Genomic DNA, 25,181 nt, shown 5'->3' on the forward strand with positions numbered 1-25,181 from the left:
GCGCAGAGCCCAGAGCAACGCGGGATGCCCGGCCGCGGCTGACAGAGCCAACCGCCCGGCCTCGTCCGGTGCCGGCTGCCGCCGCCCTCACCCCAGCGCCGCGACCCGGCTCACGCCTCTCTCCCCTGCCAGCTGCTCAGGACTCGGCGGTCCCGTCAGACCGCTGAGGGCGCGACGCCGACGGCAGCTGCGACGGCCCCAGAGGCGCGAGAGGCGCCGGGGTCGCGGCGGCGATTGGCCGGCCGCGGCGCCTGCTCCCATAATGCAGCGCATGGCGCGTCATTGAAGAGAGACCATGATGGCGGCTGCGCTGGGGCCCCCAGAAGTGATCGCTCAGCTGGAGAACGCGGCCAAAGTTCTGATGGTGAGAACGCCGGGCCCCGAGAACCGCAGGGTCCGTGGGACTCCGGCTGGCTCGACCGCGGCAGGCCTGCTGTCCGCTGGCCTGGCGGCCGGGAAGGGCCTTGGGATGAACCCCGAAGTGGTGGTGGCGTGGCGCAGGATTCTCCATCCTACTTTCCTCCTGTCTCGGTCCCTTACTTTCTAGAGCTTGTCCTCTTCCCTGGCCGCCCTGTCCTCTGCCTGGCATAGGGGTGTAGTGGTGTAGGATGGAGAGTTTCCTGTGCCTCCTGCTTCGCCCTACATATACCGCGCCGGGCAGACTGGGTAGCAGAGCAAGGCACGGGAGGGAGCTTGGGGTGAGCCCCGCAGGACTTGGGTCAGGGTACAGTCTTGGGACTGTGTGCATGACGCTGAGTAGTTGATCCTGTTAGGGGAGGGATGGCACAGCCTGGGTGCTCTTCGCAACCCTTGTTCCCTCGTGCATCGGGTCCCCTAGCTCTTTGCCTGACTTGCAGGCAGCTCTGGGTAACCGCAGCCGGCACGTGGACGGAGCGGAGCGGCAGGCAGGAGGGAGGCCAGTCTTTAGGACCAAGGTCGTTGGGGCCAAACTTGGTCCAGGACCGAGCTCCGTGTGCGTTTCGAGTATTGGAAGCTGACTCTGTGGTACTCGGTAACATAAGTCTCACATAGGTTGATGAGGGTGTTTTGAGCAGGACGAGTCAGGATTATAAACAGTATTCTACACAGGGAGCAAAAATAAGGATAAACTTCATTCGGTTACTCAGTGAACTGTGTGTCTTACATTTGCTGACTCAACTTGATTTCTTTCATTTTTCTTTTTGTAAATTATGACAACTGCGATAGTAGATTATTATTTTTGAAATTTATAGGTCCTTTTTTTTAAAACTTAAGATGATTTATACTTTCTAAGAATTGAATGCAGCCCGATTTTTTTTTTTTTTTTTTTTTTTGTACCCGGACTCTTACTTTTTTTAGGTTAGTTGTGTTGAGCATCATGTTTAAGAAAATTTTAGCCAGGGCCTGGAGAGCTGGCTCAGTGGAGCACATGATGCTCTTCCAGAGGACCTGAGTGGGGTCCCCGCACGTGTGTCAGGTGGGTCCATCCACTTGTAACTCCAGTTCCAAACATGCACTTACCCACACATGGAAATAAACACATAATTAAAAAAATAAATAATGTTAAAACGTTTAAAAATAATGCTTGAACCAATTCTAGCGTTGTTATTAGTACCATCCATCAAGTTTTGTCTTCATATACAGTATCAGATGCTTTAGCTTTTGGAAGGTGAAAGGAGGGGCTGGAGAGACGGCTCAGGAGTTTAGAGCACTTGTGGCTTCCTCAGAGGACCTGGGTCTGAGCACATGTGGTGATTCACAACCATCCTTGACTCTGCTTCCAGGGGATCCAATGACATCTTCTGACATCACAGGCCATGCAGATAAAAACTCATAAATAAATCCTTAAAAGATTTGGGATTAAAAACTTAAGCTTAATAAAAGTTTACTAAAATCTCCAAATACAGCATCTCCACAATACCTGAAGATTTCTGAGGAGTTAGGGGTATTTTTGTATTAGATTAAACAACACAGCAGTGCTCTAGTATTTAAGTTGATAGGTTACTTGATGGTGTACGTCATTGACCTCATGGAATGTAGTATTTGTGCTTGGCAATGCATCCTTTTTCTTTCCTGGTAAGGCTGGTTTTTATCACAATGTTTATGTGTGGGTAAGAAAATTGTAGTAATATTCTATTGATTGCTAGAGTTTGGGTCCTATCTTATGAATCCCTGTAGCAGCTTTGCACTGTTGAGAGAAACTGATATTCAAAGCAAATTAGTGATGAGACTGATCACAACTCAGTTCACCAGACACCCCCATTTCAGAATTCTGAGCTCTTTATTCTGTAGCATAGGCTAGGATAGAACTCATTATGTAGGTAGCCCATGCTGGCTGGTGGTCCTGCATCAGCCTCAGAGTGCTGCTTATCACAGGCATGAGCATATTAATTATCCTGTTACATTTTCTTTTTTGATGGGAAGTTTCTGTAGTGGTACAATTATAATCAGGCCTTTTAAGGTTATGGAATAAAGTATTGAGCATAAAGTATTGGACCTCCAGGGTGACAGGTAAAGAGGGCTGGTGAGGTGGGTCACTGGGTAAAAGCTTTGTGAGTACGCACAAAATAAATGTAAAAAAAAGTTAAGGTATTATCTGGCATAAGGAATGATTTTTGTCTGAAAGGTGTTAATAGATGTTTTCTGTAAATACTGCTTAATTCACGACCAAGAAGTTCCTGCTGGAAAGTAAATTTGAAGGTAGATGAGCTAGAATGATGAAGGACTGTTGTTAATTAGCCGTGTGTGTGTAAGTAAAGTTATCGATTCTGAAAACGTGGTGGAAATGGGGAAAAAGGTTGGTTTTTGTTGTATTGAGGTAGGGTCTCACTTTGTAGCATTGACTGGTCTGGAACTCCCTGTGTAGATCAGGCTGGCCTGCTTTTGCCACCCACTGCTTGGGACCACCACATACGCTGGAAAACATGATTTGGTTTTGAGAGCGCCTGTCCTGGAACTTACTGTGTAGTCCACACTGACCTTGAATTTTCTCTCTCCCTGCCTCAGCCTCCCGAGTGCTGGGATTAAATGTATGCCTGGAGAAGTATTTAAATATGTTTCCCAAATTATTTTTTTAGAAAGTTTCAGGTTGTTGACCTTTTTTTTAAAGCACAATTTTATTGGTTTGTTGGGAATTTCACATCATGCACCCTAATTTGGCTCACCTAAGAGTCCCTCAGTATAGGGTGTTGCCTTTTGCTTGAGGAATTTAACATTTTTTTCCCAGAGGATGGTAGATATTTTACAGAGTAAAGCCAACCATACTCTATCCTAACATTCTCTTCATTTAGTGTTTTCCTGATGTCAGATTTAATCAGGTTACCTAAATGTAGTGAAAACTTGATGTTGAATATATATATTTTATGACTCACAAATTATAGGAGAAAAATTGAATGCACTATTTTAAGTAAATAATACACTATTTTTTCTACCCCATTCTCTCTTCTTATGTAATCTGCATAACAGTTTAAATAGGCTTTGACCTTTTCCACTGACTTTTACAACACACAATCTGTGGTTTTCCTTTTTATCTATTTTTTTTTTTTATTTTTGAGACAGAATTTCTCTATGTAGCTTTGGAGCTTGTCCTGGAACTATTATCTATCTATCTATCTATCTATCTATCTATCTATCTATCTATCTATCAATCATCTATTATGTATACAATATTCTGTCTGTGTGTATGCCTGCAGGCCAGAAGACTGCAGCAGATCTCATTACAGATGGCTGTGAGCCACCATGTGGTTGCTGGGAATTGAACTCAGGACCTTTGGAAGAGCAGGCAATGCTCCTAACCACTGAGCCATCTCCCCAACCCCCCTGGAACTATTTTTTTTTTTTTCAAGTCAAGGTTTCTCTGTAGCTTTGGACCCTGTCCTGGAACTCACTCTGTAGACCAGGCAGCCTGGGCTGGAACTCACAAAGATCTGCCTGTCTCTGCCTCCCAAGTGCTGGGATTTAAGGTGTGTTCCACCACTACCTGGCTCAGAATTAATTTTTTTAGTTGGCAGTTGTATGTATTTTGGGGGGACCAGGTAATGTTCAGATACATACATATTCATATATATTGTGTAATTCCAAATCATGTCTTTTACCTTAAAGAAAACTAGAAGTGTGTCATAGCTCACACTAAGGCTGGATTTGTAGTTTTGCTTTTGTAGGTCAGGTTATTTTATTTTCACAGATTTGTGTAATTGTGCTAGTTTAGCATAATTTTATCAACAAAGAAAAAATGCCTTTCAAATGAGAAATAGTTAATAGAAGAGAGATGGGAATTTTTCTCTATTCACTTGTAATTGTGGGAAGTCAAGTTGGCTCTAAAATATATTTCAGAGTAGAGCCTTTCAGAGTTTAGAATGTGTATAATCAGTCTTGGGTGACTGTTAAAATTGCAGATTCCATTGCTTTGCCTAGAGAAGTCCTGATTAAATAGGCAATACTTCATTCTCTTCCCTGGTCTTCAGTGGCTGAGACCTTTAGGTCTGAAAGCTCAGCAAAGTCGTTGCCCCTGCTTTACATTCCAGCTGTAAAGCTGTTCCCACTAACTGTCTTGTTTTTCTACTAGGGCTGCCTACATAATTTGCAGGGCCCCACTACAAATGGAAATGTGGAAAAAAAGGAGCTTGGAAGTGCTGATAAAAGTTGTAAAATACAAAGCACTTTCTTGTTAAGTATTTATTATAAAATGTGGCAGGGAGATGGCTTAGTTGGTGAAGTGCATGCTGGACAAGCATGAGGACCTCCATTCAAATCCTCTGAAGCCAGATGCAGAAGTGGGAAGACAGACAAGCAGATCCTGGAGCTTGCTGGTCAGCCAACTTAGCCATTTGGTAACCTCTGGATCCAAAAAGAGACCTTGTCTCAAAAAGACAAGGTGGAAAGCAGTAGAGGAAGGCAGTCAACCTCTAACCTCTGCACAGCATTTGCTAGTCATCTGAGGTGACTGCTGTATTTGAGCAGACTGTCCAGTAGAGGAAGGCAGGCAGTGCCGTGGTAGAGTCCGGAGACCGATTGCTCAGGTTTGAGCAGACCTGTTTTTCTTGCAAAGGCTAACAGCAGGCTTTGGGTAAGGTCCTCCTTGCCAAGCTTCGTAGTACACTTCTCCTACTGCACATCTCTCTGGCCACTGCAGGTTTTTTTTTTTTTTTTGTTTTTTGGCCACTGCGGTTTTTTTATTCTTCTATTTTTCATCCTAACACAAGGCGTTTCATAGACAATTTCTTCTTCCTGAAGAGTGTTCTTCACTTTTCAGGAAAGCCTTCCTTTGTCAACTGGAAGGTGAGGTTCATCTGCTATATACCCCTACATTCAGAACTGACTACATGTTACTTGACGAATGCTGTTAGGCTCTTAATATATGTTAAGTTTGGGGACCCTGCTTGCTTTCCCTTGACAGTTTATACTAGCATCTGGCATAGACTTTATTTTCTCAACATTCATCTTACAAATTAATCAAAACTATTGTAATCTGTAATATAGTCATGTTTAATTATAAAATTATTTGCTTTTACCTACCAGGTGGGAAAGTTTTGTGTGTGTGTGTGTGTGTGTAGGCACATGTGGAAGTTATTGAAATCATGGAATAGTAAAAGGTCTGGAATATCCGGTTTTTTTTACTCCAACAATGATGGTGTGTGTGATATTTAGCAAGTCAGTTAATGTCAGTGTCCTCTAAAATAGAGTAATGAATGGGACTGGAGGCACAGCTGAGTGGCCAACAGGTACTGCCCTTAAAGAGGACGGAACTTCAGGTTCTAGCACCACGCTAGGTGACTGACAATCTCCCTTAACTCCAGCATTAGGGGATCCTATGCCTCTGGCTTCCAAGAGCACCTGCACTCACATGCACACGCACAGAGACCCCCTCCTATACATCATTAAATAAATCTTACAAAATCAAATAAATTAGGACAATGAAATCGTAAAAAGAATAAAACAGAATTAGGGGTCAGCACAGCAACTAAATGTTCTTGCCATCAAGCCTGATGATCTTAGTTTGATTCCTGAGACCCACATGGTAGAAGGCAAGAACCAACTCCTTAAGTTGGTGTGCTGAGGTACACACACCCCTACACAAATAAATAAAGGTAAGAAAAATTAAAATAGGATGCCTTGAGAGTTATAAAAGTTATAAAAGTAATTTATGTTAAAAGTGCTTAGTATAATGTCTGGCACATAGTAAATGCTTTATAAATTATAGCTGTTTTTTGTACCTTAATGTATCATATAACCTCACATCAAAGCATATAAAATCAAGACAGTCTTGGAGTACTAAGTAAATACTTATCTACTTAACTCTAGTACTGTGAGCTGCCAGCACTTGCTTTGCTCTCAGTGTGGCCATAAGAGGCTGTTGACATTTGCAGTGGTACACACGTGCTAGTGTGTCACATCCAATATGACTTGGGTCCTAAAACCCTGGCTAGAGGAAGTGAGGGGATTAAGGACAGACACACAGACACATGTACAGTGAAGCTAGGGTAAAGTGGGGTTCTCTAATGTTTCCACTCTCCTAACACTTCAAACTGGACCTCAGCGTGTTTATTAGGTATCACACAGGGGGAGGGGCTAGCTAGTTTGGGTAGGAGGTCTCTGTACCTATGCAGTATCAGGCTGTAAATATCCGGGAGGAGGAAGCTACAGCATGTAGTTTTGGCACACATTGTTCATAAGCTATACTTGGACTCCCAAGAAAGACTTTACTATTTCTCTTTAGCCTGGCCCATATGGGTAAATGGCTTTGTCGGTTTTCCATGGGCTAATTGGTCTGCAACAGTCTGTGCCCATGTCAAAACACATAAAATTCACTCAGGACTTCCTTTGCACCCTACATAGTGGCTATGTGTTGTACAACACATGTCTTTGTGTATCTCTGCATTCATCTTCTGTTTTGTAAATTACTGATCACACAGGCTGGTTATGGTGTGTATACTTGTTTGTTTGTTTATTTATTTATTTAGTTTTTTGAGACAGGGTTTCTCTGTAGCTTTGGAGCCTGTCCTGGCACTACCTCTTGTAGACCAGGCTGGCCTCAAACTCACAGAGATCCGCCTGCCTCTGCCTCCCAAGTGCTGGGATTAAAGGCGTGCGCCACCACCGCCTGGCCTTGTGTATACTTTTAATCTCAGCACTTGAGAGGCAGAGGCAAGTGAGTTGTGTGTTTAAACCCTGCCTGGTTTAAAAAGTGAGCTCCAGACCAGCCAGGGCTACATTATAAGACCTCATCTAAAAAAACAAATGAACAGAACAAACAAACAAAACAGTTGTAACTGGAGGTTTCTCTCCAGCCCACCAGTTCCCGAATAAATAACTACTCTCAGGCTTAATATTAAGTATAATGGCTTGGCCCATGGCTCAGGCTTCTTATTGGTTAGCTCTACATATAAATTAACCCATTTCTAATAATCTGTGTATTGCCATGTGATTTTTTTGGTGTTACCTGTTCTCTAGTACATCGTTTTGCTCTGGCGGCTTCTGGCATCTCCCCAACTCTGCCTTCTTTCTTCCTGTATCTCTGGATTTCCTGCCAAGCTGTATTTTGCTCTGCTATAGGCCAAAGCAACTTCTTTATTAACCAGTGGTAATAAAACATTCACAGCATACAGAGAGGTTATCCCACAGCACATAATGATCAAACATTGATTTTTTAAATATGATTAAATGATTAAAAATCATTTTTAAAAATGATTTTTTAAAAAAATCATTGTTTAATATATATCTGTTTTTAGCATAGCTTTATTTTGAGACATCTATCTTTAACATACCTTATTTTGAGTTTCAAAGCTGAAAATATGTTATTACATTTGTGTATCCACTTGTTATATTTGTTTATTTTGAGCCAGGATCTCACTGTGTAGCCTTGACTGGTGTGGAGTGTGAAGAGATCCACCTGCCTTTGCTTCCCCAGTGCAGGGATTAAAGGTGTGCACTACCATGCTGGACCATGGGCCCATGCCCGTGTTATTTGAGATAGGGTCTCTTGTCAGGACCAGGGGATGATTAGGCTCTGCTGACTGTCCAGACATCTGACTCTCCCTGCCTCCCAAGCGGAGGTTTACAAATGTGCCCCACCACATGCAGCTTTTGTGTAGGTGCTGGAAATGGAACTCGGCGCTTTACTGACTAGGTCCTTTCTGCAGCCTCTTGGATACCATTTTAGCAAAACAATGTATTCTTGACACTGAAGTAATTATGTCAGACTGGATAAGAGTGCTTACTTTGTTAAAAGAGAGTGAGAAAGGTATTTTTATTTTATTTATTGTTTGTGTGAATGTATGCACGTGTGCAGGTGCCTATGGATGCATGCATGTGTGCAGTTGCTTGTGCAGTCTAGAAGAGGGCATCAGATCCTCTGAGTTGTAGGCAGTTGTTATGGGTGCTGGGAAGTGAACTCTGATCCTAAGACCATTTCTGTAGCCCCCTTCCTTCCTTCCTTCCTTCCTTCCTTCCTTCCTTCCTTCCTTCCTTCCTTCCTTCCTTCCTTCCTTCCTTCCTTCCTTCCTTCCTTTTGTCTTCTTTTGTTTTGTTTTTGTATTTTGAGACAGGGTTTCTCTGGAACCTGTCCTAGAACTTACTCTGTAGACCAGGCTGACATCGAACTCACAGAGGTCTGTCTGTCTGTTCCCTGAGTGCTGGGATTAAAGGTGTGCGCCCCCACCGCCCAGCGTCCCCATTCTCTAATTGGTTGTATAATGTGAGATGTATTTGTTTTTGACCTACTGGTACTCTATTGTTTTTATGTGGTTTTAGCCAGAGAGTTGCTTAAAATATGCAGTTAGCTGTTTGATGGGGAGTGGAATACAGGGTTTCAAGTTAACTGAAAAGTGTGTAGATTCTCTGACATATCCACATGCCCAATTTCTGGATGTTTTTAGTTTTTTTTTTTGTTTTTTTGTTTTTCTAGACAGGGTTTCTCTGTGTACCCCTGGCTGTTCTGGAACTCGCTTTGTAGACCAGGCTAGCCTTGAACTCACTGAGATCTACCTGCCTCCCAAGTGCTGGGATTAAAGCCATGTGCCACTATCACCTGAATGTGCCCAATTTCTACATAGCAAATCTTAGTGTGTTTTGTTTAGTCTTCTGAAAAATATAATTGAAACTCCCTTTAACATTATTCCCTAGCTTATGTTTCTTCTACAAAGGTACAATATCTTTAAAGTTACTTATCAGCTGTGTGTGGAAGTGAATGCCTAAAATCTCAGCATTTAGGAGGCTGAGTATTGTGTCAACTTTTTCAAAGAAGGTAGATTTCTGCTCATGTTGGATAGGTCCCAAAAGACAGACCAAAGAAGTTATTCCAGCCCGGCGATGGTGGTGCACGCCTTTAATCCTAGCACTAGGGAGACAGAGGCAGGCGGATCTCTGTGAGTTTGAGGCCAGCCTGGTCTACAAGAGCTAGTTCCAGGACAGGCTCCAAAACTACAGAGAAACCTTGTCTCGAAAAACCAAAAAGAAAAAAAATTATTCCATTCAAGTGTACCTTGGTGAACCATTGAGTTTAATTGGAGCCGCCTATAGAAGCATGAGTGAGAATCTGCTACAGGAGCATGGACAAGTTTTGGGTATCTACAGAAAAAGAAAAGTCTATCTCCTTCAGCAACTGCTAGTGGTTTCTGTATACTTGAGGTGGGGCAAGGTGAGCTTTGGGGAGGGGTCCTTGTACACTCCATGTATGTTACTTGCGAGTTGCATTATGGACCTACCAAGTCCTTCCACAAGGGAAATAATAGTGGACCTCGTCTTCTGAAGGTCTTGTGCTCTGATTTCAAGAGGACAAGAGCCATGTCCTGCCCAGAGTAGTTTGCAAAACACTGAGATAGGACATGGTCACACTGTCGTGTCGTTCAGGATGGCCTTAAACTCACTCTATTCCTGCTTCAGTGTACTGAGTGCTGGTATTACAGGTGTGTGTACTGCTATACCTGATTTTGAGTATTTTTTGTGTTTATTAGTAGGTAGTTTTACTTCCTACTCTAAGTTGTCTAGCACAATTACTAGCCATTTTTCTATTACACTTTGATTTACTTGGGTTGGATTTGACAGTGTAGAACACGAAGTCCTCAAAGAACAGTGTCTTCAGAAAGATAGCTTTGGACCGACAAGAAGACTCAGTAGGTAAAGGCACTCGCCACCAAGTCACCAGCTGAGCTCGGTCTCCAGGACTCACATTGTGGAAGGAGTGAGCTGAAGATCGCTTTATTTTGCTTTTCCGTAAAGTCTGGAGCTAGCATCGGTGTTGCTGTGGTGAGTGATTCTAGATGTCAGCAAGTGCTCCAGATTTTTGTCTCGCTGTTTTCCTAATCTCTTAGAGTGGGGGGGGGGGGGGCTTCCATCTTCTAGTTTTTGGCTTTAGGAAGTGAGCAGAGCTACACAAGGCATGCCATTTCAAGGGAGAAGTAAAAGATGTATTTGCACCTGAATCACCTTTAGAAAATTCCATCCAAAAGTTTGCTAATCTCATATTGGCTGGAATGAATCTCATAGCTGCTCCTACTGAAGAGAGAAACTCAGCAGGTGCATTGTTCTATAACTAAAGTCAGGATTGCCTTGCAGTAGAAGAAAATGCTCAGATGTGGAGGGCATAGGTGTCATCTTGTTAAAGTGTTGTTAAAAATCTTAATTATTTAGTGTGTATATGTGTGGCACCAGGGAGTATATGTGGAGGTCAGAGGACAACTTGCAGGAGATAATTATCTTCCACGTGGGTCCTGGGGAATCAAACTCAGGTTGTCAGACTTGGTGGCTTTCTCACTGATCCTTTTAAAAAACAACTTAAAAGAATTAATTACAAAGTGTTAGTTTTTGTTGTGTATTTTACTCTTTTGTTAGAGTTTCAGTTTTTGCTGAATAGCCCTGTGTTAATTTTAATGCAGTCTCTCTCTTCTAAAGATTGACTGATATTTTACTTTATTTACAGTGACTTTAATATTTAGAAGAGTAATTGTGATAGTTGAATTTATTAATTTTGAAAAATGATTTGTACTTGCTATTTATTAAAAAGTTTTTTACTGCCCTGATAAATCTGTGTTTTCTTCCTAACATTTTATTAATGCTTCAATTTTAAATCTTAAATTCTCCTGCGTACAAAGTGAATTTATTACTTTGTACGAAATGTGTAGATTATCTAGTTGTTACTGCACTGGCAGCCTGGCCAGTCTGCTTTCCTCACCGATGTGTCTTAGGTCATGGTCTGTTCCTGGGGATTTTCTCTGCATGGTTTTCTTTTGCTTCAGATGGGGTGTGTGTGTTAAAGTCTTTGCTCTAATGCTGGTTCTGAATTTTAACCATTCTTTCTGAAGTGTCTGTGTCTGGCAAGCTTTTAGCCCTTTTCATGCATGAGGACTGCTGAGACTTTAACAGGGTTGCATTATTGTTAATTTTGAGGGAACTGTATGCTTGCTTTTAAGTGTAGTAGGGCTTAGGTCCTTGACTTCTCATTGCCAACGGGAACCTCTGAAAGGCAGATAAGTATCTATCCTTGAGATTTCCCTTGGACTTTGCTGCCAAGAGGGGATTGGAAGCCAGGCTTCTCTAATTGTATATCCCCTTCTTGTTTTTTGTTTTTTTGGTTTTTTTTGGGATTTTTGAGACAGGGTTTCTCTGTGGTTTTGGAGCCTGTCGTGGAACTAGCTCTTGTAGACCAGGCTGGTCTCGAACTCACAGAGATCCGCCTGCCTTTGCCTCCCGAGTACCACCCGGCTGTATATCCCCTTCTTGTCATTAAAGTGGGGTTTAAGTTGTGTAAAGGAGTTAGGAGATAGTGTAGAACTGTCTGCAATCAGGAAAAGATTAAGATAAGATGGAGGAGGAAAGGTGAGAAAATACGTAAGGCTGTGTGGGGAAGGGGGTACACGAGTCATGACAAAATTGTGAGGAATATTTCGCAATGCATTGGAGAAGGTGGTAGAAAATGAAGAGTCTTAGCAAAGGTGGATACATGGAGAGTTCAGCATCCTGGGAGGTGTTTAGATACGTCTCATGTATTACCCAGCTTGGCTCTTGGTATATAGTCACTTTATTTATTTTTTAAACTTTGAGAGTAAGAATAAGATCACTTCTGGAAGAAAGTGTGTCTGAGAGGAAGACATAGTTGGTAAGAAGGACAATTTTGAAATAAGTACTGAGGAGCTTGAGGCATTAATCAGGGCCATCCGGAGAACTTCTTATGGAGTACTATGAAACAGGGATAAGTAAGTTTATTATTTATTTAATTGTTTGGGTTTTGTTGGTTTTGTTTGTTATATTTTTGAGAGGGGGCTCACTATCAGGCTGGCCCTGAACACAAAGATCTGTCTGCCTCCCTAGTGCTGGGAAATGAGGTCTCTCTATGTAGGCCAGGCTGGCCTAGAACTCAAAAGGGTCATCTGCCTCTGACTCCTAGATGCTAGGATAATAGAATAAATGTAAAGTATCAAAACATATTATCCTTTATGAGTAGTTTTAAATTTAGATAGGAACAGTTCTAAGAGCCCAATGTTCAAGAAAATGAAAGTTGAACAAATTCTCATTGAAATCTTCACTGATTGAGTCAAAGGCTACTAATATTTGTGTGTTTGGGTGACACATCTGTCATTTTGTTATTAGACCATGAAACCATCTATTAAAAAAGCTAAGAAAATGTTAATTAGATCTTTATAGTATAACTTCAAACCATGTTTTCTCTTCTACTCTCATAGTGTGGTTTTCTGTGTACAAATAGTACCTGATTATTCAGTCCGACTTTAGTGTCCCGTCTTCCGTCTTTTATGAATTGTACATAATAATATGTATAGGAAGCTAGAATGTTAGTTAGCATTTTCTGCTAATTAAGAGAGGCAGAACTCCTCAGTTTACCTCTAGAATAAACACTAATGTGTACTTGAAGTCACATTCTTTTTTTTCTAAATATTTATTTATTCATTATGGATACAATATTCTGTGTGTATGTCTACAGGCCAGAAGACGGCACCAGACCTCATTACAGATGGTTGTAAGCCACCATATGGTTGCTGGGAATTGAACTCAGGACCTTTGGAAGAGCAGACAATGCTCTTAACCACTGAGCCATCTCTCCAGCCCTTGAAGTCACATTCTTATTGACTTGGCTCTCTTGGGAATTTAACAGTTTCCAAATCTTGATTTCTCCATTTAAAAGAGGGAGATAACTCCTACAAGGATATTCCTGGAACTAATGAGCTAATATGTAAAATTTAGCATTCTACCAGACAGTTTTATAATGATTATAACTTTATGACTATTACTGACAGTTTAGAACAGTCATGGCTTCCTAGGGAAAAAACTGGAGGTCTGTAGAATGGGGATTGGAATTGGTGACTGTTCCAAAGAAGGGCTTAGCAGCACGGCAGTAGAAGCGATTAGAATAAACTGGTGGATGCAGGGTTTATGAACTCTGTGATTGGTTATTCCTGTCTTGTCTTGTAGAATCACGTAAGTGCATTACTAGCTCTGGCATGGTGCTAAGCATATAGTCCTTGTCAAATACATTCTGAACAGATGCTGCTCAAAGTCTTTGAACCCCATATATATTCAGCCTCCTAAAAACTAAGCATGTTATTTAACCCCTGGATCGGTAAATAATCTCCAGATATCCAGTTTTGGGTTCTTCTGACCTGAGTCACTGTCGCTTTTTACCAGATTTTGTGAACAGATCTGCTTGTCTGTGCTGGTAGGATGGTGAAGCTGGGGACAGAAACATCAGTCTTTGTATTGATTGGGTTTGTGAGCGTTTGGTCCCACAAGTGCTCTTAACCAGGGAGCCATTTCCACAGACTTCTTGGAATTTACTGGTGGAAATAATTTACTGTTTGGAAGTCGTTTTAAAGGATGACTTTTTTTAAAAAAAATTTTTATTGATATTTATTGAGCTCTACATTTTTTCTGTGCTCCCCTCCATGTCTCTCCCCTCCCCCCTTTAGTCCTCCCCCAAGGTCCCCATGCTCCCAATTTACTCAAGAGATCGTGTCTTTTTCTACTTTCTACTTCCCATGTAGATTAGACCTATGTAAGTCTCTCTTAGTGTCCTCATTGTTGTCTAAGGTCTCTGGGATTGTGGTTTGTAGGCTGGCTTTCTTTGCTTGCCTTATGTTTAAAAACCACCTATGAGTGAGTACATGTCATAATTGTCTTTCTGTATCTGGGTTACCTCACTCAAAATAATGTTTTCTAGTTCCATCCATTTTCCTGCAAAATTATTTTTTCTGCTGTGTGGTACTCCATTGTATCCTTATCCGTTCTTCGATCAAGGGGCATTTAGGTTGTTTCCAGGTTCTGGCTATGGCAAACAGTGCTGCTATGAACATAGTTGAGCACATGTCCTTGTGGCACAATTGAGCATCCTTTGGATATATACCCAAAAGTGGTGTTACTGGGTCTTGAGGAAGGTTGTTTCCTAATTTTCTGAGAAATCGCCACACTGACATCCAAAGGGGCTGTACTAGCTTGCTTTCCCACTAGCAATGTAGGAGTGTTCCCTTTTCCCCATAACATCTCCAGCATAAGTTGTCATCAGTGTTTTTGATCTTGGCCATTCTGACAGGTGTAAGATGGAATCTCAGAGTTGTTTTGATTTGCATTTCTCTGATGACTAAGGATGTTGACATTTCCTTAAGTGTCTTTCAGCCATTTTAGATTCCTTTGTTGAGAGTTCTCTGTTTAGGTCTGTACTCCATTTTTTAATTGGATTATGTGATCTTTTGGTATCCAATTTCTTGAGTTTTTTGTATATTTTGGAGATCATACCTCTGTCTGATGTGGAGTTAGTGAAGATCTTTTCCCATTCTGTAGGCTGTCGTTTTGTCTTGTTGACTGTGTCCTTTGCTTTACAGAAGCTTTTCAGTTCAGGAGGTCCCACTTATTAATTGTTTCTCTCAGTGTCTGTGCTGCTGGCCTTCTATTTAGGAAGTGGTTCCCTGTGCCAGTGCGTTCAAGTGTACTTCCCACTTTCTCTTCTATAAGGTTCAGTGTGGCTGGCTTTATATTGAGGTCTTTGATCTATTTGGACTTGATTAAAGGACTTTTATAGTTGTTGAGTCTACATATTCTTTTTTTTTACTGTTTAATATTTTTATTTACATGATTATACAATTTCTATCATTTAGTATTTTGTATAAAACCAGTTTACCATATACAAGATTTTCAAATGTAACAAAAAATATCAAAAACTACATTATGTACCAAGTTTACAGGCTATGGTGAAGCTTTTTCTTAAAAATACCTTCAGGAGAATAAACATCCAACCAGTTCTCTCAGCTTTTAAAAAATGTGATTAGAAATATACAATTTAATAAAATAGACAGTGGTTGATCAAATACTGATTCATCAGTTACACTTTAAAACTTCACTTAAGGGCTGGAGAGATGGCTCAGAGGTTAAAAGCACTGGTTGTTCTTCCAGAGGTTCTGAGTTCAATTCCTAGCAACCACATGATGGCTCACAACCATCTGTTATGCGATCTGGTGCCCTCTTTTGGCGGGCAGGGATGCATGCAGACAGAACACTGTATACATAATTAAATAAATCTTTAAAAAAAAAGTACATTTTAAAACTTCATTTAATCATCTGTACATGAGTGTACAATAAAGTTTTCAAACAGTGGGTGTAAAACTGCAGTACTTTACATTCTATTATTATTATTATTATTATTATTATTATTATAATATACAATGTTCTGTCTGCATGTATGCTTGCCCACCAGAAGAGGGCACCAGGTCTCATACATGGTTGTGAGCCACCATGTGTTGCTGGGAATTAAACTCAAGACCTCTGGAAGGGCAGCCAGTGCTCTTAACCTCTGAGCCATCTCTCCAGCCCAGTACTTTACATTCTTACATTACCAGATGCTCTTGAACTCTTGTGCTCAAGTGATCTTTCTGCCTCAGCCTACCTGGGGCAACAAACATACAGAACAACAGCTTTCTTTCAATAAAGAAATTATAGCTCTGGATTTAGGAATCTAAAGTATATTCTGTCCTGCCACATATGTTGATCTGGTGATTTTATTGTGTGTATAATATCCAAATAGGTGGTTACATTTTATACTATACATTAATATCTTCATACCTTTACTTTTCATAAAAGTGAGTAGCGGAGTAGTTTAGCCCCATTAGCTGTAGAAGGAGTTTTTGTTTATAAAATAGCTAGCATAAGGATCATGAGAGGAAAAATGATCCAGACACTCTCCAGGTAACCTAGTGTTGATTTGTACACACAGCTGTGAGTGGGTGGTGTTGACTAAATAGTGTTAATGATGGAAACCTTGAAACACAGCTCATCTGTCTCCTGGTGAGAACAGTTTGCAGGCGAAAGGACAGAACTTGTAATATAGCTAGTTGCTCCCAATATTTTGTTACTAAATCCAATTAAACTCAGTACTGTAATAGAAAGTTTTGTTTTTTTCTGGAGAACTGTAGAGGGTGCTGTAACCTTAGGAATAGTGTGCACTGGCTTTAGCTAGTACAGGCATTCACAGGGAAGGAGTGTACAGTGTTCAGAGAGACGATAATGCATAATATGTTACACTGCTTATTTGGAGAATGTTTTCATCTTTAAGAATCTTTGGTATTGTTAAAATTACAAACTCTTTTCCTTCCTTCCCTCCTTTTTTTTTTTTTTTTAAAGATGTTGTCTCACTATGTCAGCATATGTTCTTGGCTGGCCTGGAGCTTTCTCTATAGCCCAGGCTGGCCTCAAACTTAGATCTCCCTTCCTCTGCCTCTCTTGAAGGTGTGACAGCACACCAGAACGACAGCCTGGGTAATGTGATCCAGGAAATTGTAGAACAATAAATGTTGTTTCCAATATCTTCCCCTTCAACCACGTAATGGGAATATGTATTTTGGATAAGTATGCTTTAGCAGAGAAACAGCTTTGGAAGACAGGCTATTGCACCAAAGTGAAATTTAAAAGTCTAGGCAGACTTCAGAAGTTGTTTTGGTAAAGTAGATATCTTGCTTTTTGGCTGATTGAATTTAGTATTCAGAGAATTTATAGTGGTCCATGAATTCCAGGTAACATTTGCAGATTTTTCGTAACTTTGATTCAGTTTCCTCAGTACTGAAGAGGTTTTGGCATTTGAAGTTAGTTAAATTAGTCCGAGTGGTAGATTTTGAAGCAAAGGATGAGGATATTACTTATCTTTTAAAGTAGTTCCTTTTCTAGATTTAGGCAGCTTTAAACAGTTTTGGAGACAAAGCTTGCTTCTTTGTTTCTTCCTGGAACTGTATTTTTATATATTTATTTTGAAGTTCTGTACTGTAGTTCCTTAAAAACTTAAAGCAAAAAAAAAATTTTTTTTCCCTTCTCCCCACTCCTCAAAGTGAAAGGTTTTTCTCCACAGTGGGCGAATGGATCAGTGTCGTACAGGCTTTCTCATTTGGTTGCTCTGTCTTTGTTTTTACTCTAAAGGCCCCACCTTCCATGGTCAGTAATGAACAACGCCAGCACGCAGAGCACATACTCCTATCCTTTAGGAAATCCAAATCACCATTTGCAGTTTGCAGGCATATTTTGGGTAAGTTTTCTCTTTAAAAATATTTTGGCATAATCAACCTTTTTTTTTTTTTTTTGTCTTAAATGTTGGTTGTTATAAATCCCTTTTAGTCCCTTTCACTAGTGGTTTTCTGTTAGGTTTGGGGGTAGTTATGTATGTTCTCTCTTAGTTGTTTTCCAGTTCTTTTTAAAAACTGGTTTAAACTCAGCTTCCTTATAGCCATATTAGTCACTTCTGGGAAAGTTATCGATATAATAAATAAAGCGGTGGTTTGTAAGTTTTGTCAGCTTACTTTATGAGTTCTGTCTGACACATAATATGGAAATGGTCTCTTTCAAACAACTCTAGGGATGGTAGGTCTCTTGTCAAAGATGGCACTTTGTAAGAGCTGTATCTGATATTGCCATTTGCCTCTTCTATATTTTTTGATAATAATAAAAAAGGAGATTTAATTCATTGTTTTTATTTATTTAGCTATTTATTTACTTGTTTGGGTTTTTCAAGGCAGGGTTTCTCTGTGTAGCTCTGGCTGTTCTGGAACTCACTCTGTAGACCAGACTGGCCTGGAACTCACAGAGATCCATTTGCCTCTGCCTCCCAAGTGCTGGGATTAAAGGCGTGTGTCACCATGGCCCAACATTGTTTTTATTTTATATTTTATGTTGGCCTTTTTGCTTAGTGGGAAGTATCTTTCATATTGCTCATACTTAAGCTTCTTAAAAGTTTTTGAGTCCATTTATTGCTACAAAATTGTTGACTTGATAGGATCTAAAACATCTGACTGTTTATTCTTGTGATTTTTGGTAGGGTTTGTTTGTTACCAGTACTCTGGTTTCCATACAGAAATAAACTATGATGATGGTCATCTCTTCTAAACTGTTTTACATATTTGGGCTTATGAAATGAGAGGTCTTAGGTCGTAGTGGAAGAGTTCTGTTGAATTATGAGTCTGGCTGCCAGTGGTGCGTGCTGCACATTGTCAACTTGAAGAGGTCAGCCTCTCTGGGCCTCTGTCATCTGTGCAATGAGAATAATGACACCATTGCCTTCATGGGCATGGCTTCTTAAGGTCTTGGGAGATGCCCATGTTGTCATATAAAATAAATATGTGTGAACAATAAAGTAAACACAGTCACATTACTTTATTTACTAGGGTTTTTGTTTTTTGAAGAAGACCATCTAAAATACATGGCTGTTTTGTCTGACAGAAGCTAGCAACAGTAGGAACGTAGCTGTTTCATTCAGATCTTACCTTTAGAGCAATAGTTATAACAGGTGTCTTTTCAATGCAGTGAGGCCATTTATGGACTTACCAGTGGTCAAGTTTTATACTTGAATGGATTTGTTTCTGTTACTAAGAAATGTGTTCTTTTACTTGTACGGTATATTTAATTAATGCTAAATAAAAAGAACTAAGACATCGGCCTAAAGAGTTTAAAGGGGTTAAGACCTCATCTTACCTTGAAATTATTCCAAATCAACAGGTGTGAGAGACCATTGTGTTAAACTGTTAACCTAAAGTAATTGGAATTTGAAGTTCACGTTAGATACTTCACCTGCCTCGTCTAGGGTTCCCCAGTGTGTCATCTGACTTTCTGTTGAATGCAGCTGTCGTTGGTGACTAAGTTATAAGCATTTTGTTAGCACTTATTTTCTTATAGGACTCTTGTTTCAGAGCACGTGTATTTATGACGTACGGTGGCTTTCATAAGGGCTCAGCGTGTCTGGACACACTGGAAAGAGCAGTATCATTATTTCTAGTTGTGCTTAATTCTAGTCGTGCTTTCAAAGTCAGCTTGGGTTTCACCGTCTATCATTAATGTATTGCAAAGCCCTTGATTACATAATGTTTGCATCTAAACTTCACCAAAAATCTTTTTTAACCCCTTACTCAGTTGCCACCAGCACAGAAGGGCAAATTCCTCTAAGAAGACTTCTCATACAAGTGGCAGTCAATCACAACTCAGAATTTTCACATTCTTACTTAGGGATTAGATGTCATTTTGTAGAATGTCTGGGAAATATATTCTGATAAAGGGGAGATTTTTCTCTTTGATGCTTCCCTTCTCTGTCCTCTTAAAACTCTTCCTTTACTGCTAGCTTCAGTTTTATGTGTTTCTCATTTTCCTCATTTCTTTCTCTTACCCTTTTGTTTCCCTTTTAGTTTTTGCTTTCTCTGCTCGTGTGTGTGTGTGTGTGTGTGTGTGCACGCGCGTGCCTCTGTGCGCTCCTCTGTGTGTATCTATGCCTCTGCCTCTGTGTGTATGCATGTGTGTACATACTGCATGCTTGGGTATTTCCCCACAAATGAACTTTTAGATTATTTCACCTAAGAAACCTTTGGCACTCAGGAACCTACTAGTTTTTTAGGGTTAAATATTTCTTTTAAGAACAAACAAGCCTGAGTTTAATTCTTGCTAAGGAAATAACCAAGAAATGTGAGGAACTGGCTTACTACTCCTGAAGTCACCTCTGTAGCACGTCTTTGCCTTCTCAGGGAGAACTGGATTCCATTCGCTTATCTTAGGCAGCCCGAAGACAGTGACACAAACCAGAATATCCAGTAGGGCTAGGAAATGTGACTTCTCTGTATTTGGAAAATTGTCTTTGGTAACACTGCCTATTTTATCTTTCCACTGAGACTCCACTACTCTTTGGTAGGTGTAGGTGTCACTATGCTCGGAGAGCTGGCATGTCAGTTACAGCCGTGTGATTTCAGACTGCAGCGGCTGATAGTCTGTAGTAGACTTCCTTTTGTTTTGAGAAAACTCTTTGATTAGTTTCCCTTTATTACTCAGTTCACTTTCAGTTTTTCTCCAAAGGGTGCTGTCATGTTTGAGATGAAATATAATTTATTATAAGTTGGGTGGTGGTGGCGCACGCCTTTAATCCCAGCAGTTGGGAGACAGAGGCAGGCAGATCTCTGTGAGTTTGAGTTCCAGGACAGCCAAGGCTACACAGAGAAACCGTGTCTTGAATGCTCACCCCCAAATGATTCCTAGTCCATAACTGTGGAAGTTACTGTGGTAGCAAAGAAGACGCTCTAGGTAGCAGCCCCAAGCAGGCGCTTGCAGCGCTGTTGTAGCCAGCAGCAGCTCTTCCTCCAGGGAGACAGACATTCTAGCTTGAGTTGTCAGCTCAGCAGGAAGACCTTGCAGTATCAGTCATCTTCATGGAACAGTGAGACCGAGGCTTGCGTGTATGAAGAAGCTCTGCTAGTGAGTACTGGCTAGCGTGCAGGGCGCTCTAGCTCCTCTTACACGTTTATGCTATGTGTAAATATACTCTTTGGGTAGCTAATAATAGTGTTTATCAGAAACTGCAATACTCTTTGAAAAAGTCCTACTTTTCAATTTAGAACTTTACTTTCTCTTCCAGTATTTCTCCATTCTTTAGAGACAGTTTATTAATAAATTAGACCCTCATTTCCTGCCATGTAGAGGTAGATGTTGAAGAAAAGTTAACAAGGGTCTCTTGAAAACTTTCCAATGTCATTCTTGTGTAGGACAGAAAAAAAGACTAGGGTAGAGGCATATGTAGTTTAAAATAAGGGTGTTTCAGGGCTCGTGACTGACAAAAGTGCCTACTTGGTCTTGCCTTTGGTGGCATGTTGCTTAGAGAGTCATGTGACCTCACATTTCCTCTCCTTTGGGACATCAGTTCTGTATCTGTAATAGACAGCAGTTGAAGGCGATGATCTTTGCTGTTCCTAACATTCTGTGAAGCTTTCGCATTTTACCTTCTTCAAATCTGTAGTTAAGGATTTTATTGTAGATGGACATGAAGACAAACCATCATCCTCTCAGAGAAATCTATAGTGACATTCTTTGACCTACCTTCACCAGACACAGTCATATTTCTTCTTAAGGGAGATAGATGTAACCTGTTTCTGGCTAAAATTGTTTGACTCTTAGAATAAAATCTACCACTCCACCCTCATTCTTGGAAAGTTAAGCTTTTTTTTTAGTAATGAGATCGCATTTTTCAGAAACTATTCATTTTTTAAAAATTAAATCATTTATTGTACTTTAAAGTTTCTAAATTTTTGTGACTTCTAATCATCATCTCAATCAGTTTATGTAACGGTAGTACAGACTAATCAAAATGTAGAAACAAAAGGCCCAGATTGGTTCTTTCTACTTTTGCTGTATTCAGAAGTCCTGTCTACAGTGACATACTCTCTCAGTCAGGGTGCACCGTTCCTCCTGGATTTTCATAGTTAATGTGTTAGGAACACTAGTAACATTTTTAATGACCCGAGTTTGAGTTAGAAAGAAAACAGTGCATGTCTGTACTTCTGTCTTGAGTTCTAGAAGGCACCATTCTAGGCCTAGAGTTTATTTCTTGTGGCTTTCAGATACTCATACCCAGTGATCTTGGTACATAATCTGAAGTCTATTCAGACTTAAGAGTTTCACATGGTTATTTTGTAGACCTTCAGAGAATTTCTACTTTTTCTTGACTTCATTTTGACTGTTTCTCCCTTTTAATAATGCTGTTTGAAAACTGTAGCAGTATACATTAAGAGAAAAAATAGACAATTAGTATAAAATATTTCTAAGGTGTGTTAATTTTCTATTTTTTTCTCTGGTTCAGGTTTTAGCTCAGTTCTTCCGAGTTTGCCAGGTAGCTGGGTCTTTCTAAGTGTAGCCTCGGGATTACTCAGTTTGATCAGTACTGCAATCAGAAAAGTAAGGAGAACTTCTCACCTTGTGTAAATGTGGCTCATTGTACTTGACCATTTGAGACAAAGACCTTCCACGTGGCTGTTTATTTCTGAACTTGCTATTGAGGTGGGCCATCCTGCTGAAGGCTTACTTAAAAGCTGCAGTATTTTGGCAGCATGACTCATCATAAATAGTAATGTTCAAAGACCAGTTTAATATTTTTCAAATAAAACATTCCAGTTTTGCACAGGGTGAGAATCTCTTAGTACACTTTCTGATTGCTTCATATTTTTATTTTTACCTTTTAAAGCTGTGTTATTTTTTAGTTCTTCATGCTTTGGAAGTAACAGTTGAAGAGAGGTGAGGAAAGTTTGTGAAAATTGTGATCGGTGATTAGCTGCCACCTGCCTGAGGTGTCTTCTGAGAGGAACTAACCTCTTTGTGGTGCTAGAGCAAGGTCACTGGATTAAAAACAGAACAGGTAACCATCTTATTCCTTGTCTGAAAAGTTCTGTCTTAAAATTAATAAATGCAAAATACACAAGATCATATGAATTACTGTTTAAAGAGAAATTTTAATTTTCTTCCCAGAAACGAGTAAAGTGGACTATGTCCTTTTTCAAGCTGCCACAGCCATAATGGAAGCAGTTGTCCGAGAATGGGTTCTCTTGGAAAAAGGCAGTATTGAGTCGCTGAGAACATTCCTCCTAACCTATGTCTTGCAAAGGCCTCAGTAAGTACTTGGGGCGGCACTGCTAAAATACCCTTGTTCAGCCTCTGATCTGTCCTTTTAGAGATCCCTTCTTCTTAATGATGATGTTTATGGGCAAGCTCTATCCTAGGGCTTGTAGTTTGAAATTTATATATGGGGCTGGAGAGATGGCTCAGTGGTTACGAGCTTTGCCTGCTCTTCCAAAGGTCCTGAGTTCAATTCCCAGCAACCTTACATGTTTTCACAACCATCTGTAATGAGATTTGGTGCCCTCTTCTGGCTTGCAGGGATACATGCAGGCAGAACACTGAATACATAATAAATAAATAAATCTTTGGGGAAAAAAAAGAAAATTCATACATATGATTGTAGTTTGCTTTCATACTTGATGAAATCATAACTTTCCTTAAGTTTCTGATACTAAAAAAATAGCTTTATTGTTGAATTTTGAAGAATTTGATTATAAATATAACTTTACTTTTGACTCTGTCAGAACTTACCTTGACTTGTTCTTAGGTGTGTGGTAGGATGTTTTATTTCTTTTAATATGTTTACGAAGCTTAGCATGGGCTAAGTAATATAAGATGTAGCTGCGTGCCGGGTGCCGGGTGGTGGTGGCGCACGCCTTTAATCCCAGCACGGGAGGCAGAGGCAGGCAGATCTCTGTGAGTTCGAGGCCAGCCTGATCTACAAGAGCTAGTTCCAGGACAAGAACCAAAAAGCTACGGAGAAACCCTGTCTCGAAAATTAAAAAAATTAAAAAAAAAAAAAAAGTAGCCGCGTATCCCCAAGAGGAAGAGGAAGAAATTAAGCCATCAACAAGCCAAATGGTACATGTGTGTGCATAGAAAATATTTTAGAAGAAAAAGCAATAATTCTTTGTTTACTTTGAAAAAGATCAGATTTTAGGAGAGGTAAAGTGAATTTTCGTTAATATTTAAACATTTGTACAAGCCTGTGCATTTGTTCTTGTACGGAATAGACACATTTTTGTTATATTTTAATGATAATGATGGTTGTTTTAATCTTTACCCTGGCAAAATAATTTGAAATAAAATTTGATAGTGTATTATTATGGTTAAAAAGAAGTTGAGAAAAATCTTTGCGTTTATATTTATATATTAAAGGAACTAAACATAAAGTCTATGTTTGTAGAAGAGTTTAAAGAATTAGGGGCTGAGTATGTATGTAGCTCAGGTTTTCTGTTTTGTTTTAAACTAGGAGGGGCACATCACATCTCTGATTTCGAAGGCAAAGGCAGAAGGGTCACTGCAAGCTCAGAGCTAGACTGGCCTACAGTATAAGAGTATTACTAAAAACTGAAAGAAAAATAGTTGTATGCCACTAGTAGCTTTAGTATTTAGACCCCTGTGTCTGACGAGCAGTCTTTGTGACACCCTGCTCCCAGGTCTAGGTATTGTCATAAAGCCTCTTTATTTCTCTGGGTTTTTGTTCTGTTTTTACTTTCATCGAACAGTGATTTGATGGCACTTTTCATGTGGTTAAGTCAACTGTTGTCACAGGGTGTCTTTCCTAAGTAGTCGGGGTCTCGGTAGAACTTTTGACCTCCTTGGCATCCTTTTCCACTTCATTCCATGAAACCCAGAACCCTGAGAGCTGGGGTAGATGTAATTTGGGAGAGATATTCCTTGATGTTTATATATGTGCTTTCTTCTGCTATCCAGATTAATTCCATTCTCAAATCATTTTGATTAGTTTAGAGACTATTTTAGAGTTGATTACGAAAGGTTCTGTGTTGAAAAAGTTTACTTGATTCCCCCCAACTGTGTGTGTGTTAGTGTAGTCTATCAGGAGGTGGAACCCAAGATCTTGTGTATGATAGGTAAGCACTGCCTCCTCCCTACACTATTTTGAGGACTTCTTAAAACTTTTTTTTGGCAAAGATGACACAGCAGCACAGTGAACACAAATCCCTTTCCTGGTAGAAGCTCAGTTAACTTGTTTTCTGAGACAGGGTTTCTCTTGTAGCCCCTGCTGTCCTGGAACTCACTCTGTAGACCAGGCTGGCCTGGAACTCACAGGCCTTGCCTCTGCCTCTTGAGCTGGGATTAAAGGTGTGTGCCACCACTGCCTGGCAACTCAGTTAACATCTTGTCAAATTTGAGCAAACTGCCATGCACACTACAATGTTTTCATCTTAAATACTTGAGTGTGGCTGGGCGGTGGTGGCACACGCCTTTAATCCCAGCACTCGGGAGGCAGAGGCAGGCGAATCTCTGTCGAGACCAGCCTGGTCTACAGAGCTAGTTCCAGGACAGGCTCTAAAGCCACAGCGAAACCCTGTCTCGAAAAACCAAAAAAAAAAAAAAAAAAAAAA

The 25,181-nt window shown here is 40.3% G+C and overlaps 1 protein-coding gene across 2 annotated transcripts in view; it reads left to right on the forward strand.

The window, feature by feature from the left end:
• The first annotated feature begins 226 nt into the window (after positions 1 to 226).
• The window catches only part of Xpo4 (exportin 4), a 91,863-nt gene continuing 66,908 nt past the window's right edge, over positions 227 to 25,181 (forward strand). Inside the window, exons 1-4 of one of the 2 annotated variants that reach the window (XM_050152226.1) lie at positions 333 to 364; positions 17,380 to 17,485; positions 22,458 to 22,612; positions 22,723 to 22,864. In XM_050152226.1, the coding sequence (XP_050008183.1) occupies positions 22,770 to 22,864 (95 nt within the window). In that variant the 5' untranslated portion in view covers positions 333 to 364; positions 17,380 to 17,485; positions 22,458 to 22,612; positions 22,723 to 22,769. Of the gene's footprint in view, positions 365 to 17,379; positions 17,486 to 22,457; positions 22,613 to 22,722; positions 22,865 to 25,181 lie in introns of both variants that reach the window. The other variant, XM_050152225.1, reaches the window with a different exon arrangement.

Source organism: Alexandromys fortis, unplaced genomic scaffold, assembly GCF_014885135.2.
Source record: "Alexandromys fortis isolate MF-2015 unplaced genomic scaffold, M_Fortis_MF-2015_v1.1 scaffold_75, whole genome shotgun sequence".
Classification (NCBI taxonomy): Eukaryota; Metazoa; Chordata; class Mammalia; order Rodentia; family Cricetidae; genus Alexandromys; species Alexandromys fortis.